This window comes from Rhinopithecus bieti, unplaced genomic scaffold (assembly GCF_001698545.2).
Source record: "Rhinopithecus bieti isolate Rb0 unplaced genomic scaffold, ASM169854v2 scaffold_13349, whole genome shotgun sequence".
NCBI classification, from domain to species: Eukaryota; Metazoa; Chordata; class Mammalia; order Primates; family Cercopithecidae; genus Rhinopithecus; species Rhinopithecus bieti.
The window spans coordinates 2,530,338-2,547,053 of record NW_016807772.1 but is presented as its reverse complement, the minus strand read 5'-3'; the positions used below and the strand labels follow the sequence as shown (position 1 = coordinate 2,547,053).

At 37.5% G+C, this 16,716-nt stretch overlaps 1 protein-coding gene across 1 annotated transcript in view; it reads left to right on the top strand.

Annotated features, from left to right (window-relative positions):
* The window catches only part of TMEM156 (transmembrane protein 156), a 68,816-nt gene that overhangs the window by 21,539 nt on the left and 30,561 nt on the right, over positions 1-16,716 (top strand). Inside the window, exon 2 of the mRNA XM_017883745.1 lies at positions 13,781-14,050. Within this exon, the coding sequence (XP_017739234.1) occupies positions 13,781-14,050 (270 nt within the window). The remainder of the gene's footprint in view (positions 1-13,780; positions 14,051-16,716) is intronic.

Sequence of the window (16,716 nt, the reverse complement as noted above, 5' to 3'; positions counted from 1 at the left end):
TTTTTTTTTTTTTTTGAGACACAGTCTCAATCTGTTGCCCAGGCTGGAGTGCAGTGGCATGATCTCGCTTCACTGCAATGTCTGCCTCCCCAGTTTAAGCAATTCTCCTGACTCAGCCTCCCAAGCAGCTGGGATTACAGGCACTTACCACCATGCCTGGCTAGTTTTTTTTTTTTTTTTTTTTCTTTGAGACAGAGTCTTGCTCTGTCACTCAGGCTGGAGTGCAGTGGTGTGATCTTGGCTCACTGCAACCTCCACCTCCCAGGTTCACACCATCCTCCTGCCTCAGTCTCCTGAGTTGCTGGGATTACAGGCACCTGCCCCACACCTGGCTAATTTTTGTATTTTTAGTAGAGATGGGGTTTCACCATGTTAGCCAGGCTGATCTCAAACTCCTGAACTCAAGTGATTCGCCCGCCTCAGCCTCCCAAAGTGCTAGGATTACAGGCGTGAGCCACCACTCCTGGCCTATTTTTGTATTTTTACTAGAGACCAGGTTTCACCATGTTGGCCAGGCTGGTCTCAAACTCCTGACCTCAGGTGATCCGCCTGCCTCAGCCTCCCAAAGTGCTAGGATTATAGGTGTGAGCCACCACACCCGGCCTTCTCCACCTATTTCTAATCAATGTTTCCTCCTAATTGCATCGGCAGATTTTCCTGGCAAATATTTATAGGGAAAATTTCTTGCTTTTTCATAACTTTGACATACATATTTATAGTGTTTCACCACTAAAATATATTTACATCAGTATCCTTAGTGCTATAATATATTGATAATTTGGTCTGAGACAGATTTTATAATGTAAGAATATTTCTCTTTTGCAAAGAGGATTTATAATAATTTGCAAATAAATTGGATATTTATTAAGTGCTTTTTAAGCATCTAGATGTAGTTCATATTGTTTTAGACCCACTGATGTAATGTATTTCATTAATATCTTTTTAAGTACTGTATAATTTTTAAATTTTAGATTCAGAGGGTACATGTGCAGATTTGTTACGAGGGTATATTGCGTGATGCTGAGATTTGGGCTTCTAATGCTCCCATTGCCCAAGTGGTGAACATATTATCCAATAGGTAGCTTTTAAGCCCTTGCTTCCTTCCCTGCCTCCCCACTTTGGGAATACCCAGTGTCTGTTGAGCCCGTCTTTGTGTCTGTGTGTACCCAATGTTTAGCTACCACTTATAAATGAGAACATGTGGTATTTGTTTTTCTGTTTCTGCATTGATTTGCTCAGGATAATGGCCTTCAGCTGCAACCATGTTGCTGCAAAAGACATGATTTCAGTCTTTTTTATGACTAAATAGTATTCCATCATGTATATGTACCATATTTTCTTTTATTATTATTATTTTTGAGATGGAGTCTCACTTTGTTGTCCAGGCTGGAGTGCAGTGGTGTGATCGCGGCTCACTGCAACTTCTGCCTCCTGGGTTTAAGCAATTCTCTGCCTCAGCCTCCCAAGTAGCTGGAATTACAGGCGCATGCCACCACACCTGGCTAATGTTTGTATTTTTGGTAGAGATGGGATTTCACCGTCTTGGCCAGACTGGTCTTGAACTCCTGACCTTGTGATCCACCTGCCTTGGCCTCCCAAAGTGCTGGGATTACAGGCATGAGCCACCGTGCCCGGCCCATATTTTCTTTATTTAACCTACCACTGATGGATTGATTCCATGTCTTTGCTGCTGTGAGTAGTGCTGTGATAAACGTATGAGTGAAGGTATCTTTTTGGTAGAACAATTTATCTTCTTTTAGATATATTCCCAGTAATAAGATTACTGGATCAAATGATAATTCTATTTTCAGTTTTTTCAGAAATCTCCAAACTGCTTTCCACAGGACCTGAACTAATTCGTATTTCCACTAACAGCATATAAACTTCCCTTTTCTTTGCAACCTTGTGAATGTCTGTGATTTTTTGATTTTTTAAATAATAGTCATTCTGACTAGCGTGAAATGGTATCTCATTGTGGTTTTGATTTGTATGTCTGTAATAATTAGTGATGTTGAGCATTTTTTAATATATTTGTTGGCTGCTTGGATGTCTTCTTTTGAGAAGTGTCTGTTCATGTACTTTGCCCACTTTTTAATGGGGTTGGTTTTTTCTTGTTGGTTTGTTTCAGTTCCTTATAGATTTTGTGTATTAGCCCTTTGTAAGATCCATAGTTTACAAATATTTTCTTCCATTCTGTAGGTTCGTTGTTTACCCTGTTGATAGTTTATTTTGCAGTGAAGAAATCCTTTAGTTTAATAAGGTTCCAATTGTCAATTTTTGTTTTTGTTGCATTTGCTTTTGAGGACTTATTCATAATTTCTTTGCCTAAGTTCATGTCTAGAAAAGTATTTCCTAGGTTTTCTTTTAGGATTTTTATAGTTTGTAGTCTTTTTTTTTTTTTTTTGAGTAGGAGTCTTGCTCTGTCGCCCAGGCTGGAGTGCGGGGCCGGATCTCAGCTCACTGCAAGCTCCGCCTCCCGGGTTTACGCCATTCTCCTGCCTCAGCCTCCCGAGTTGGGACTACAGGCGCCCGCCACCTCGCCCGGCTAGTTTTTTGTATTTTTAGTAGAGACGGGGTTTCACTGGGTTAGCCAGGATGGTCTCGATATCCTGACCTCGTGATCCACGCATCTCGGCCTCCCAAAGTGCTGGGATTACAGGCTTGAGCCACCGCGCCCGGCCAGTTTGTAGTCTTACATTTAGATCTTTAATCTATCTTTAGTTAATTTTTGTATATAGTGAAAGGGGTTCAGTTTTATGCTTTGCCTATGGTTAGCCAGTTTTCTCCACAGCATTTTTTGAATAGAGTATCCTTTCCCCCGTGTTTATTTTTGTCAGCTTCATCAAAGATCAGTTGGTTGTAGGTGTGCAGCTTTATTTCAGGGATCTCTATGCTGTTGCACTAGTCTATGTGTCTATTAATGTTTTTGTACCATTGCCATGCTATTTTTGTTCCTCTAGCCTTGTAGTATAGCTTGAAGTCGGAAGACGTGATGCCTCTGGCTTTGTTCTTTTTGCTTAGGATTGCTTTGGCTATTTGGGCTATTTTGTGTGTTTGTGTTGGGGGGGGGTGATTTATATGAATTTTAGAATAGTTTTCTCTAATTCTGAAAAGTGACATTGGTAATTTGATAAGAATAGTGTTGAATCTGTAGATTGCTTTGGGCAGTATGGACGCTTTAATGATATTGATTATTCCAATCCATGAGCATGAAATGCTTTTCTATTTGTTTGTGTTATGTATGATTTCTTTCAGCAGTGTTTTGTAGTTCTCCTTGTAGAGATCTTTCATCTCCTTGGTTAGATGTATTCCTAAGTGTTTTATTTCATGTTTTTTTTTTTGTGGTTATTTTAAATGGGATTGCATTCTTCATTTGATTCTCAGCTTGAATGTTATTGGTGTATAGAAATGCTACTGATTTTTGTGTGTTGATTTTGTATCCTGAGACTTTGCTCAAGTCATTAGGTCTAGGAGTCTTTTCACGGAATTTTAGGGTTTTCTGGGTATATAATCATATCGTCAATGAAGAAAGATAACTTGACTTCCTTTTTTCCTATTTGGATTCCTTTTATTTCTCTCTTGCTTGTTTGCCCTGGCTAGGACTTCCAGTACTATGTTGAATAGGAGTGGTGAGAGTTGAGATCTTTGTCTTGTTCCTGTTCTTGGGGGCAGCACTTCCAACTTTTGCCCAGTCAGTACAATGTTGGTTGTAGGCTTGTCATAGATGGCTCTTATTATTTTGAGGTGTGTTCCTTCAATGTCTAGTTTGTTGAGGGTTTTTATCATGAAAAAATGTTGGATTTTATTGAATGCTTTTTCTGCATCTATTGAGATGATCATATGGATTTTGTTTTTATTTCTGTTTATGTGGTGAATCACATATATTGAATTGAATATGTTGAAATATCCTTGCATCCCAGGAATAAAGCCCACTTGACTGTGGTGAATTAATTTTTTGATGTGCTATTGGATTTGGTTGGCTAATATTTTGCTGAGGATTTTTGCGTCTATGTTCATCAAGGATATTAGCCTATAGTTTTCTTTTTTTGTTGTGTCTTTGCTAGATTTTGGTATCAGGATGATACTGGTTTCATAAAATAAATTAGGGAAGAATCCTTTCTCTTTAATTTTTTGGAATAATTTCAGCAGGATTGGTAGCAGCTGTTTCTTTCATGTCTGGTGGAAATTGGCTGTGAATTCATTTGGTCCAGGGCTGTTCTGGGCTGGTAGGTTTTTTACTACTGATTCAATTTTCTTATTCATTATTGGTCTGTTTGAAATTTTTGTTCCTTCCTGGTTCAGTCTTGGGAGGTTGTGTGTTTCCAGGAATTTATCCATTTTCCTCTAGATTTTCTGGTTTGTATGCATAGAGATAGTAGTCTCTGAGGGTCTTTTGTATTTCTGTGTGATCAGTTGTAATGTTACCTTTGTCATTTCTGATCATGGTTATTTGGATCTTCTCTTTTTCTTTATTAATCTAGCTAGCAGTCTATTAATCTTGTTTATCCTTTCAAAAAACAACTTTTGTTTCATTGAACCTCTGTATAGTTTTTTGGGGCCTCAATTTCATTTTGTCTACACTGATTTTAGTTATTTCTGTTTCTGATAGCTTTGGGTTTAGTTTGTTCTTATGTTTTAGTTCCTCTAGGTGTGTGGTTAGGTTGTTAATTTAAGATTTATCTTCTTGATATGGAATTAGCACTATAAACTTTTCTCGTAACACTGCTTTTGTTGTAACCTGGATGTTTTAGTAGATTGTTTCTCTATTTTCATTTGTTTCAAAGAATTTTTTGATTTCATTCATCAGCAAGTTGTTGAGTTTCCATGTATTTGCCTGGTTTTAAGAGTGCCTCTTGGTATTCAACTTATTTTTTAAGGCTAGTATACTTCATTACTCAAACTCAACAAAAATGAAACAAAAAGAAAAATGTACAAGCCAATCTCACTTATAAATATAGATATAGAACTTTGAAACAAAACATTAAGAATACACAGGCTGGGCGCGGTGGCTCACGCTTGTAATCCCGGCACTTTGGGAAGCCGAGGTGGATGGATCACGAGGTCAGGAGATCGAGACCACCCTGGCTAACATGGTGAAACCCCATCTCTACTAAAAATACAAAAAATTAGCCGGTCATGGTGGCAGGGGCCTGTAGTCCCAGCTATACTCGGGAGGCTGAGGCAGGAGAATGGCATGATCCCGGGAGGCGGAGCTTGCAGTGAGCCGAGATCGTGCCACAGCACTCCAGCCTGGGCGACAGAGCAAGACTCCGCCTCAAAAAAAAAAAAAAAAAAAAAAAAAAAATACACAAGCAGCAATGTAGAAAAATGATCAAATTAGATTTATTACTGGAGTGCAAGATGAAGTTAGCATTAGAAAAATCTAATAATGTAATTCACTACATTAACAGATCAAAGAAGAAATATGATATAATCATCTTAATTGTTAAAGAGCATTCAATGATATTCAATAGTTCTTATAACTAAAAATTCCCAGCAAACTAGGACTAAAAGAGAATTTGCTTAAATTGATACAGGGCGTCTAAAATAATTATAAGAAATATTCTTAGTGATGACACATTGTAAGTATTCTTAAAATCAGGAGCAGGCAAGAATGCCCACTCTCATAATTTCTAATCAACATGGTACTGGACATCCTTGACATTGCAGTAAGACAAGTATAAGAAATAAAAAGTTTGAAGATTGGAAAGTAAGAAATAAAGTTATCATTATTTGCAGTCAATATGCATATTTGCATAGAAAGCCCAAAAGCTACAAAAATTAAAGTTAATAAAAAAAGTTTAATAAAATGGCAAAAAATAAGACTGATATTTAAAAGTCAGTTGTATTTCCATATACCACCAACAGACAGAAAACACATTTCCTGAAAGATACTATTGGCAACAGCAACAAAAAGCAAGGCACCTAGGAGGAAATCTAACTGATTATTAATCTAATAATATATAAGATCATAATGGAGAAAATTTAGAAACTTTATGGAAAGATATCAAAGAAACCAAAGAACTCTATATAAATAGAGAGAAAAGGCTGGGTGCGGTGGTTCACGCCTGTAATTTCAGCACTTTGGGAGGCTGAGGCAGATGGATCACGAGGTCAGGAGATCGAGACCATCCTGGCCAACATGGTGAAACCCCGTCTCTACTAAAAAATACCAAAAAAATTAGCTGGGTGTGGTGGCGTGCAGGGAGGCTAAGGCAGGAGAATCGTTTGAACTTGGGAGGCAGAGGTTGCAGTTATGCAGTTAGACAAGATCGCACCACTGCACTCCAGCCTGTTGACAGAGCAAGACTCCGTTTCAAAACTAAAATGATAAATAAATAAATAAAAGAAAAGAAGAAATGAATGATAGGAGGGATTCAGTTTCATATCTTTCTTCTCCAACTGATTTCTAGAATCAAGTCAAGAGTACAACTGGGTTCTTCGCCGAACTTAACAAGCTGATTTTAAAATTTATTGAAATGAGCAAAGGGCCAAAATTGCTAAGATACTTCTGAAGAAAATAACAAAGCGAGGGGACTTTTTCCTCTCAGATATAAGAGCTTTTATAAAGGAAAAGTAGTTTGTCAGCATGATATCTTTGCAGAGATGGAAAAGTGGACTAATGGAACAAAATTGAGAACTCAGAAACATGCTTATGTGTACCTGGAAGCTTTATATGACAGAAGTGTCATTACAGATAAGAAAAGATAGACTACTCAATTAATGCTAGTATAATTGGTTATACATAAAGAAAAAACAAATTTGGTTCCACACATCATACTGTATACAATTCCGTGTTGTTATTTTTTTTTGAGACAGGGTCTTACTCTGTCACCCAGTCTGGAGTGCAGTGGTATGATCATGGCTCACCACAGCCTCAACCTCCTGGGCTCAAGCAATCCTCCTACTTCAGCCTCTGTAGTAGTTGGGACTACAGGCATGCACTACCACGCCTGGCTAATTATTATTATTATTATTTTGTATTTTTTGTAGATATGGGGTTTTGCCATGTTGGCCAGACTGGTTTCAAGCTCCTGGATTCAAGTGATTCACCCACCTTGGCCTCCCAAAGGACTAGGATTACAGCCATGAGCCACTGTGCCCAGCCATTCCATATATTAAGAAATGAAATATGAAAGGCAAAACTTTAAAAACAACTTTTAGAAGAAAATATAGGTAAAGATCTTTTTAACCTTGAGGAAGAAGGACTTCAGACACAAAGCTCAAATTATAAAGAAAGTGGTTGATAAATTCACTACATTAAGAGCTCCCCTTAACTAAAAGATCATAAAGAAAACAAACAGATAAGGTACTGACTGTGAGAAGATATCCTGATAAAAAATTTAGATAATATATTGAAATTTTAAGCAGAAAACGTAAAGAACTTCTAAACATTAATTAAATAAAAGACAACCTAACAAAAAATCAAAAATTAGAAAAAAATAGAGAAAATTTGGAAAATATACATTAAAACCATGATGAGATTCTATTTAACACTCACCAAATTGGAAAACCTGAAAAGCATTGGTCAGACTATGTGTCAGAAAGAACTGCCAGGCAGTGGCTCATGCCTGTAATCCCAACACTTTTGTAGGTCAAGGTGGGTGGATAACTTGGAGTCAGGAGTTTGAGACACAAGCCTGGCCAATATGGTGAAACTTCATCTCTACTAAAATACAACAATTAGCCAGGCATGGCGGCAGATGCCTGTAATCCCAGCTATTCAGGAGGCCAAGGCAGGAGAATCGCTTGAACCCGGGAGGTGGAGGTTGCAGTGAGATGAGATTGTGCCNCTAACAAAAAATCAAAAATTAGAAAAAAATAGAGAAAATTTGGAAAATATACATTAAAACCATGATGAGATTCTATTTAACACTCACCAAATTGGAAAAACCTGAAAAGCATTGGTCAGACTATGTGTCAGAAAGAACTGCCAGGCAGTGGCTCATGCCTGTAATCCCAACACTTTTGTAGGTCAAGGTGGGTGGATAACTTGGAGTCAGGAGTTTGAGACACAAGCCTGGCCAATATGGTGAAACTTCATCTCTACTAAAAATACAACAATTAGCCAGGCATGGCGGCAGATGCCTGTAATCCCAGCTATTCAGGAGGCCAAGGCAGGAGAATCGCTTGAACCCGGGAGGTGGAGGTTGCAGTGAGATGAGATTGTGCCACTGCACTCTAGCCTGGCAACAGAGTGAGAGTCTGACTCAAAAAAAAAAAAAAAAAAAAAAAAAAAAGCATTTTATACACTGCAGGTGGAAATATAAATTGATACAAACAATTTTTGTATAATGATATGGCATTTTCTAGTAAAACTGAAGAAACACTAAATACCCAGTAATTAAACCCTTAGTGCACACCAAAGACATGTTCATCAATATTCAGAGTAGCATTATTTCAACATCAACATTACTGACATATAATTTACATACAGTAAAATGCTCCCATTTTAAGTGTATAGTTTGATGAGTTTTGACAAATATACATACCAGTGTACCTAGCACCACAATTAGGATATAACCCTTTCTTTCACTCCTAAAAGTTTCTTCTTGCTTGTATTAGTCTGTTTTCACACTGCTATAAAGATATTATCTGAGACTGGGTAATTTATAAAGAAAAGAAGTTTAATTGACTCCAGTTCTGCATGGCTGGGGAGGCCTCAGGAAATTTATAATCATGGTGAAAGCTGAAGAGGAAGAAGTCACCTCTTCACAAGGCAGCAGGAGACAGAAGGGAGAGCGAAGGGGGAAGAGGCTCTTATAAAACCATCAGATCTTGTGAGAACTCACTCACTATCCCAAGAATAGCCTGGAGGAAACTACCCCACAATCCAGTCATCTCCCACCAGGTCCCTCCCTCAGCATCTGGGGATTACAATTCAAGATGAGATTTAAGTGAGGACACAAAGCCAAATCATACATTACAAAGCTCCATTACAGAAGAGCCCTTTTCCTACTGCCAATACAGTTTTCCATTTTCTTGAATTTCATATAAGTGGAATCATACAATATATAGCCACTTGGTTTTGGCTTCTTTATAATGCCTTTGAGATTCACCCATGTTGTTGCTTGTAGTTTGTTCCTTTTTATTGCTGAGTGGTATCCCATTACATGAATATAGCAAGAGTTGTTTATATATTCACTAGTTTTTAGACATCTGAATTGTTTCCAGTCCTTGGCTATTATAAGTAGAAAAGCTGCTATAAAAATTCATGTAAAGGGCTTTGTGTGGACATATGTTTTTATTTCTCTTGTATAAATTTCTAGGAGTGGAATTTTTGGGTCATATGGTAAGTATATGTTTAACTCATAAGAAAATCTGTTTTCCAGAATGATTATACTCTTTTACATTTCTACCAGCAACGTATGAGAGTTTCAGTACACAGCAACATTATTCATAAAGCAAAAAATGGAACAACACAAATGTTCACTGTCAGAAGAATGAATAAATAAATTATAGTATATTCATTCATAGGAATACCATATATAATTAACTACAGCTCTATGTATCAACATGACTAAAACATATTAAGCAAAGTAAAAGCAAATCACAGAATACATACAGTATATTCTATATATATGTATATATTTCTAAACTATGCTATAGTGTAGGGGTGAGAAGAGATGCGGTGCTTCAAATATATTGGTAATATTCTGTTTCTTAATCTGGGTGATAGGTACATGGGTATTACTTATTATTATTTAACTGGCACAATACATTTTATATATGTGTGTATAATATATTTTTATAATAAAAGTTTTAAAAAAGGTAGTAGATATTTCTTTAATCTTATTGTTGCTTTTCTTTAAAAAGAGAAAATAATTGACTTGAGCATTTGTCCTATAGCGCCATGTATTTTTCCAATTCTATGTTTAGTATTCTAAACAATTCTATGTTTAGTATTCTATGTACTTCCTCTGAGAGGTTGCAGTCTTAGTACTGGAGTAATTCTGGAATGCATTTCCATCTCTGAGAGTGAGCATTTAGATGTTGACTCTCAGCAGTATTAATGGCAGCAGTTAAATTCATAAATCCTTGTTCATGGAGATGAGAATATAGTCCACCTGATAGCAAAAATGATTGAGTAGAATTTATTTATTTCTTAAAATTATACTGGGGAAGGATGTGTCTTCTCTTTATTTCTTTTCCAATTGAATTATTTAAAGCTGAGGTTTAAAAATCGTCATGAAATTACCCCATAGCTGAATATAAAGGATCTGTCATCAATTCTAGAAAGCTCAGTTGGTCACTTATTGAATAAGAAGACCACAATATTGACAGTAAAAATTTCTCTATCTCTCTTCTAGGTCATATCATAGCAATATAAATTGAAGTTGAAAGTTTCATAAAATGAAAAGTGCCAGTGAGGAAAATGGAAAAATGGCAAGAAATCAGTTTTCATGTATTTTAGTGATATTAGAAAAGATAAAGATTATAGAGTTCCATCAGATGGTGCATTTCCATATCCTTCCTGGGGCATTATTAGTGAAGGCAATTTTTTTTATTATAGTTACAATCTGATTACAACTTTGATTATAAATATATTAAGATCCCAGCACTTTGGGAGCTGGAGGTGGGCGGATCACCTGAGGTCGGGAGGGTTCGAGACCAGCCTGACAAGCATGAAGAAACCCCGTCTCCACTAAAAATACAAAATTAACCAGGCGTGGTGGTGCATGCCTGTAATCCTAGCTATTCAGGAGGGTGAGGCAGGAGAATTGCTTGAACCCAGGAGGCAGAGGTTGCAGTGAGCCGAGATCATGCCATTGCACTCCAGCCTGGGTAACAAGAGCAAAACTCCATCTTAAAATAAAATAAAATAAAATAAAATAAATAAATATATTAAGACATAATGAAATTGTGTATTTGAGTAAATTTTGTATAGCTGGAAATTAAATGTGAATTATTACAGAAGCAATTTCAAATATAGAAGCCTAGTAAATGAGCCGTTAATTTATTAAATAATAACAAAAATCACCAGTAATTAAACACTTATGGAATTACTATCAAAATACAAATTATACACATTTGAAAAATGCTTTAATATCAATCATGAGCTTGATTTTTTTCAAGTTTGAAGCAAGGCATATGAGTAAGGGAAATTATTCAAAAAAATGAAGTAGTTCTTTCATTGTGCTCCATATTATTTAGAAATACTAAAAATATATTTTGCCCCATATGATTATATGAGAAATGGTGAAGATGCTACATAAAGGTGGAATTAACCATGTCAGTTGTGTTTCTTTTCTTTTCTTTTTTTTTTTTTTAAGACGGAGTCTCACTCTGTCACCCAGGCTGGAGTGCAGTGGCACGATCTTAGTTCATTGCAAGCTCGGCCTCCCAGGTTCACGCCTTTCTTCTGCCTCAGCCTCGTGAGTAGCTGGGACTACAGGCGCCCGCCACATCACCTGGCTAATTTTTTATGTGTGTATTTTTGGTGGAGAGGGGGTTTCACCGTGTTAGCCAGGATGGTCGTGATCTCCTAACCTTGTGATCAGCCCGCCTCGGCCTCCCAAAGTGGTCAGTTGTTTTCTTATGCTAACAAAGGACTATCAGACCCGGCAATTTCTGAAAGATAGGTTGCTTATTCCTTAGTTGATCATTACTGCTAAATAGGAATTCCCAATGTTTACACAGTAAGCTTTGATTATTTTTATGAATTAAATAATAGATAATTCTGTCCTAAAGGTAAGATTAATTTAAATTTTTTACTTTGGAATATAGGTTTGCATCTTATTTATTTATTTATTTATTTGAGATGGAGTCTCACTCTGTCACCCAGGCTGGAGTGCAGTGGCATGATCTTGGCTCACTGCAACCTTCGCCTCCCAGGCTCAAGCAATTCTCCTGCCTCAGCCCCCTGAGTAGCTGGGACTATGGGTACCCACCACCATGCCCGGCTAAGTTTTGTATTTTTAGTAGAGATGAGGTTTCACTATGTTGGCCAGGCTGGTCTTGAACTCCTGACCTCAAGTGATCCAACTGCCTCGGCCTCCCAAAGTGCTGGGATTACAGGCATGAGCCATGGCGCCTGGTGTGGATTTGCATTTTAAATGACATATATTTGTACAAATTTCAAAAGTGTTTTCAAATGTACTACACAATTTGGTGTTACTATAACCCCATGAGATTAGCAGGCTTATCTCTGTTTTGCTAGTAAGAAAACTAGACTCGTGGAGATTAAGTAAATTATCTAAGTATCTTGACTAATGACAGATATAGCACTGGAATCTTTTTTCTCCTTTTCAGACACGGTCTCCCTTTGTTGCCCAAGTTGAAATGCAGTAGTGTGATCATGGCTTACTGCAGCCTCAACCTCCCAGGCTTAAGTGATCCTTCTACCTCAGCCTCCTGAGTAGTAAGGACTACAGGAGTACAACATGATGCTAATCTAATTTTTGTATTTTTTGTAGAGATGGGGTGGCCATGTTGCCCAGGCTGATCTCAAACTCCTGAGCTCAAGCAATCTGTCCACCTCTACCTCCAAAAGGACTGGGATTACAGGTGTGAGCCACCACATCCAGCCTAGAGTATTTGTCTTTTGTTTCTGAACTCAGTATTATTTCTATTATACCGTAATTTCCGTATCTGATGTATGTCTTCAGACAAAAGTAAAAATTATGATGTCATCTTATTAAATTTCATCTTTAGGGGTTGTGGTAGGCTGAATAATGGCCGTCTAAAAATATCAGGTGCTAATTCTGGAAACTTGTCAATGTTACCTTATAAGGAAAAAGGGTCTTTACAGGTGTGACTAAATTAAAGGTCTTGAGATGTGAAGATTATCCTGGATTAGCCTTGTCGGCCCTAAATCCAATCACGAATGTCTTTATACAAGAGAGGCAGAGGGCGATTTCACACAACAGAAAAGTAGAAAACAGAGACACAGAGGAGAAAGCAATATGACTATGGAGACAGAGATTAGAGTGATGTGGCCACAAGCCAAGGAATGCCAGCATCCACCAGAGGGACAAGGAACACATTCTTCCCTAGAACCTCCAGAGGTAGTATAATCATGTAGACCTCTCAATTTCTGACTATGGAAACTGATGTTGGACTTCTGGCCTCCAAAACTGTGAGAGAATGAATTTCTCTTGTTTTAAATGACCAAGGTTGTGGTAATTTGTTACAACATCCCTAGGAAACTGATACAGAGATACTGTTCAAACTTTTCATACCCTGTTCAACTCCATGCAATTGACTTGAGTCTCTATTTTGGAACAGATAGATTCGGAAGAACCTAAGGCTTGTCCATAAAAAATTCCCCAGAATAGAGAATGGTTAAAATGCTGAGATTCCAAGCACTTCTTTATAAAGACACCTGTTCTCTGAGAGTTAATAGGGAATGTTCACAAGTTTAAAAGAGAAATGTTGCTGGGCACCGTGGTTCCCTGTCTCTACAAATAATTTTTTAAAAATTGACTGGGCATGGTGGCATGCCCCTGCAGTCACAGTTACTCTGGAGGCTGAGTTGGGAGAATTGCCTGAGCCTGGGAGGCCAAGGCTGCAGTGAGCTATAATTACGCCACTGCACTCTAGCCTGGGCGACAGAGCAGGATCCTGACTCAAAATAAATAAATAAAAATAATAAAATAGAAATATTTAAATGGAATAGTTATTGTTAATTCATGTTAAAAAAAAAAAAAAGTCTTATCTCTGATAAGCTAAAATGTACTGAATCCACCTAAGAAAAACTGGGAGCATACTGTGTATTTATTTGAGTGCCAAACACTCAAAACTTTAGAGTAAAGAAAGTGTTTTTCTTTTTTCTTTACAGAAAGAACATTGGAGCTATCATGTCTGGAAGTGTGTTTACCATCTAATTTTACCTATTCACTCTCCTCCTTAAATTTTTCTTTTGTGACTTTTCTGCAACCAGTAAGGGAAACTCAAATTATCATGAGAATCTTTCTAAATCCCTCCCATTTTCATAATTTCACCAGGACTTGCCAAGACATCACAGGTGAATTTAAAATGTGCTCCTTGTGTTTGGTTTGTGAGTCTAAAGGAAACATGGATTTTATTTCTCAGGAACAAACATCAAAAGGTAAACACAAAGTAAAGGTGATAATAAAATGGTATCAGGTATAAATTAATGTATTCTGTTAAAAACGTATTAATACTATATTCCTTTTTTTTTTTTTGAGATGGAGTCTCGCTCTGTCACCCAGGCTAGAGTGCAGTGGTGCGATCTTGGCTCACTGCAACCTCTGCCTCCCGGGTTCAAGGGATTCTCCTGCCTCAGCCTCCCGAGTAGCTGGGAGTACAGGCGCGTGCCACCACGCCTGGCTAAATTTTTAGTTTAAGTAGGGACGGGGTTTCACCATCTTGGCCAGGCTGGTCTCGAACTCCTGACCTTGTGATCCACCCACCTTGGCCTCCCAAAGTTCTGGGATTACAGGCGTGAGCCACCGCACCTGGCCAATATATTCCATTTTTAAATCCAGTGGCATTGGAACATTCAATGATGTGGCTCTTGATGAGCGACTTGTTGGGCTTTGGGATGTTACTTGGTTTTGGTTTACTTTGACTTATTGAAAACAAAGAATTCTTAAAATGCATCAAAATGCCACTGTAATTCACATACATATGATGGGTGGAGGATTATTTGGTATGTACTCTCTTCAAAAGTAGTAAATCTTTAAAAAACAATTTTAAGTAAAGCTGTAGTTTCTCATAGTAAAATCAAACTTTGATTTCTAAGGAATCATTGGGCCCTTGCATTTGTACCTACTCCTGCTTAACATTTAGTCATTGTATGTGAAGTCTTTTTACTTCTCTGACTCTACAGTGTGCCTCCTGAAGGCAGGGCCTTTGTCTTTGCTTACTACTAAATCTCAAGCTTTGTACACAACGCCTGACATAATACCTAGTAGTCACTCAGTAAATTTCTGTTGAATGAATGAATAAATAAAGAATAACTGCTTATTATCTGCAGTGCCTCACTGAACCTTGCAGTTATCATGAGACCCATCTATATTATTTAATTAAATCAAATAAAAATGGATCATTAAGAAATTAAATAATTCCTTTACAATCATAAAATATGCTGATGGCCTCAAGCCCAAACATCAAATTTATTACTTATGTGTATTCAGTGAGAGAGGTTGCCTCCTGTATCACTAGAACTGGAATTTATGTTTTTGGCATTCTTTGAGAATGGGAACATTACTTCTTGGCGTTTACCTTGTTTTCTGTTGTTGTTTTCATGTACTTATTGGGCATTTATGTATCTCTTCTTTTAAAAATATTTTGTCATTATAGATTCAGAGGGTCCGTGTGCAAGTTTGTTACATGAATATATTTTGTGTAATTGTGAGACTTGGGCTTCTAGTGTACCCATCACCAAAAATAGTGACCATTGTACCCAATAGGTAATGTTTCAACCCTCACCCCCCTGCCCCTTGGCATTGACTTTGGATGACGTTCTTACTCAAGTAGTGCTGTAACTCCTCCAGGTTCTGGGCTGAATCCAACAGAGAGCAAATTGTGAAAATACCTCTATGATGACAGAGAACTAGGAAGGGTTTTAAGGGTTGGTAGCTCACAGATCTTACTTCTCTGCTTCCTTTAAAGGTGAAAACAGCACATTGACACGTTGTCCCAGTTGCTGTGGCTTTGTAACAAAGTACCCCAAGAACTCAATGGTTTTAAACAGCAATAATTGTATTATTTATTTTCTTTTTTTGTGGGGGTCCTAGCTATCTCTATTACATTTTCTTTATCCACTCATCTATCAATGGACATTGATCTCTCTCTCTCCCCCCCATTCTCTCTCTAGATACCCATCTAGCTAGATTACATTTTCTTTATCTACTCATCTATCAATGGACATTGATGTTGTTTCTATTCTTGGCTGTTGTGAATGATGCTGCAATGAACATGAGAATGCAGGTTGTGTCTTCAAGATGCTGATTTCAATTCTTTTGACTATATACCAAGAAGTAGAATTGCTGGATCATATGGTGGTCCTGTTTTTAATTTTTTGAGGAACTCCCATATAGTTTTCCATAGTGGCTGGACCATTTTACAATCCCACCAACACTGTGCAAGAGCTTCAATTTCTCCACATTTTTTGCCAACACTTACCTTTCTTTTCTTTTCTTTTTTTTTTTTTTTAAGATGGAGTTTCACTCTGTCATCAAAGCTGGAGTGGAATGGCACAATCTCAGCTCACTGCAACCTCTGCCTCCTGGTTTCAAGCAATTCTCCTGTCTCAGCCTCCTGAGTAGCGGGGATTACAGACACCTGCCACCATGCCCGGCTAATTTTTTAATTTTTTTTTTTTGTATTTTTAGTAGAGGTGGGGTTTCACCATGTGTTGGCCAGGCTGGTCTCAAACTTCTGACCTCATGTGATCTGCCCATCTTGGTCTCCCAAAGTGTTGGGATTACAGGTGTGAGCCACTGCACCCGGTCTTTTTTTTTTTTTTCTTAATGATGGCCATCCTGACAGGTGTGAGGTGTTTTTGATTGTAGTTTTGACTTGCATTTTCCTAATGATTAGTAATATTGAGCACCTTTTCACATATATCAATAGGCCATATGTCTTTGTTGGAGAAATGTCTATGAAAGTCCTTCGCCCACTTAAAAATATTTGATATGTATTTTTTTTGTACTTGAGTTGTAGGAGTTCCTGATGTATTTTGGATATTAACCTTTTATCAAATAAATGGTTTGAAAATATTTTATCTCATTCTGTAGGTTGCCTTTT